This window comes from Cariama cristata, unplaced genomic scaffold (assembly GCF_000690535.1).
Source record: "Cariama cristata isolate BGI_N322 unplaced genomic scaffold, ASM69053v1 scaffold333, whole genome shotgun sequence".
Lineage (NCBI taxonomy): Eukaryota > Metazoa > Chordata > Aves > Cariamiformes > Cariamidae > Cariama > Cariama cristata.
The window spans coordinates 47,736-50,187 of record NW_009609903.1 but is presented as its reverse complement, the minus strand read 5'-3'; the positions used below and the strand labels follow the sequence as shown (position 1 = coordinate 50,187).

General features: G+C 41.6%; 1 protein-coding gene across 1 annotated transcript in view; it reads right to left on the bottom strand.

The window, feature by feature from the left end:
• Positions 1-2,452, bottom strand: part of MYH11 (myosin, heavy chain 11, smooth muscle) — a 56,290-nt gene that overhangs the window by 23,981 nt on the left and 29,857 nt on the right. The window contains 1 exon segment of the mRNA XM_009697661.1: positions 1,788-1,931. Coding sequence (XP_009695963.1) covers positions 1,788-1,931 — 144 coding nt within the window.

Genomic DNA, 2,452 nt, shown 5'->3' with positions numbered 1-2,452 from the left:
CCCCCGGCTGTGGCCGCCGGTGCAGGGCTCGAGCGGCGGTGGCGCGGTGTGTGCCACCAGGTGTCACCGGGGGCATGGCCATGCCCCTCCATGGGCAGGGCCCGCCGGCACCCACCGGCCGGGGCCCCGCGCCCTCCCGAACAGCGAGAGAGGGGTGGAAGCTGCACAGAGATGTCTCTGCCGGGCCCCCAGTTTCAAGTTTAGTTGTTGGTTCGTGCTCTTTGTTTTCATTTCTCTTTTCTCTGAATCAGGGAATGCAAATATGAGCTATTTGAGCCTGTTCCATTCCTTTCAAAGTTAAATCAGAATATTTTTCGTGCTAGTTGCTGGAAAGTTCTGGGGAAAAATGGCTTTAAATGGTCATTGCTGCTGTTAGAGATGGCTTGAATTCAGTAGTCCGTTCTGGGTATGTATGAAATTCTTCTAGTGAGAAAGCGTCCCTTTCATAAACACAAATTACCTTTCAAAACACCATACGTTATAGTACTTTTGCATGCTACAACTGCACCGATGCCATGAAATTCAAATGGGTCAGGAGTGCATGTCAAGTTCCCCCTACAAGCAGGTCTCTGGAACTTTAATTAGACTTAAGAATTGCTTTTTCTTCTCTTTCAGATGGACAGCAAAATATTGTGACAATTTATTTTATTTGATCCATGTTTAAATTACTGTATAGAGCTGCCCTGTGCATCACAGATAATTTCTGTTTGATGATATATACTCTATTTTCCAATATAGGTAGTGATCCTTCAAGATTTCTTTCATTGTGTTTCCAGCAAGTGCTGCCAGTTTAAACCTTTGAAGGAGGTGATTTGCAAAGAGTTTTTGTTATTGGCGTCAGCTGCTCCCACCAGTACCTGCTGCAGCAATGGGAAAAGGTAGGCCACTGCATTAATTTAAGTAGAACTTTTCTAACAACAACCTAAAAGCAGTAGATCGTCATTAGATCTCCTTGCAAGGCAAGAACAGTCACCCTAATACTCACAAGACTTTCTTAAGCATCACCCTGTTTAATACAAAGGTGGCAATGGTTCCAAGGAAGCCGGTAGTGTTTTGCGTTATGGATCTATGACAGTGCTTTCGGTATCTTCACTGCCAGTCTATTATCAGCCCCTGCTCTCCTTTTCCCAAATTCTTGTGCCTGGTTTGTGTCATCGTCAGGGACTGTACTGCAGCTGTTACCGAAAGTCCACTCAGTTCAGTTGCTTCTTGTTACTGACTCTGACCATGCTGTTTGTGTTATATGATCTTGATCCTGTTTTCAGATCCCGCCTTGATCTTGTGTCTCTCCTGATCACACAGAACTGAGTTCCTATATTATTCTTAAGGTGAAGTTGAAATAAATCTGTGCTTGAGAAGTTTTCCCTTATATGAGAGAACCTTCATTCTCTTTCCATAAGACATCTATGGTTTAAGTAATTTAATACCTTCTGAGAAGGAGGGAAATCTAAGGGCACTAATTTGCAGTGCACTTCTTAGAAACAGTAGCTAGGTAATGGTTGGTAATAGTTTTACCCAGAGGAAATAAGAGGTAAAGGCATTAAATAACATGGGTACATTTAGAATCCTCCAGTTGGTGGCTCATGCAAGATCACACTTCTCCAGAGAAACACGGACATAAAATCTAAATAATCTTAATTTTTTTTATATGAATGTAGAGTCTTACTTCATATACATATTTTGCAAAGTGATTATTCTGGGCAGAATTAACCTCTGTGCATTTGCATCTCTATATAGTGTCATTTGCAGATGTATACCTTGAATACAATCTTGCTAATGATTCTCACCTGTCTGTTCTTCCTCAGTAAAGCCCATAATTGTCATGGCTTCCAAGGTCTCCTGGAACATCTCGTCATCTTGTTGAGCAGGAATAGGCACATGGCCATTAGATAGAAAGGTATAATTGTTGAAGCCTTCCAGCAACAGATCATCTAAAAAGCAAAGAAGAAAAGCTTTACTTAAGTGCATCAACTTAAAGCTCTTGGTTCATGAGTTCTCCCAGTGAACAACAGGAAAAAACCCAATGTTTTCAACAAAGGAAGGCTCTGCTTGTGTGAAGAATTTAGGGTTTTGTGGTTCACAAATATTTTCAAAATAACTCTTCATTTAGCAAGCTTGATTGTAAGTTTCCAGTTTCCATTAGTAACTGGGGAATGTCTCCGTCCCTCAGTGGAATTTTATACCCTATGGACTTAAATCTGGGCCATTCTTCCCAAAAGTCTTTCATTTAACAGCATGTGTAACCTACTCAGAATTACCCCTCTCCCCATGGGGATTCATATCAGGTAATAATAACAATGGAACCAGGTAACAGCAATAGTGGGCCAAACCAAAAGACTCCTCAGCCCAATACTGTGGCCAACAACAGATTCTTAGGTAAGGAGCACAGAAAAATAGGGAAAATTCAGCATTATCCATTGATTTATACATTCTTTGGCAATCAGTGATTTAG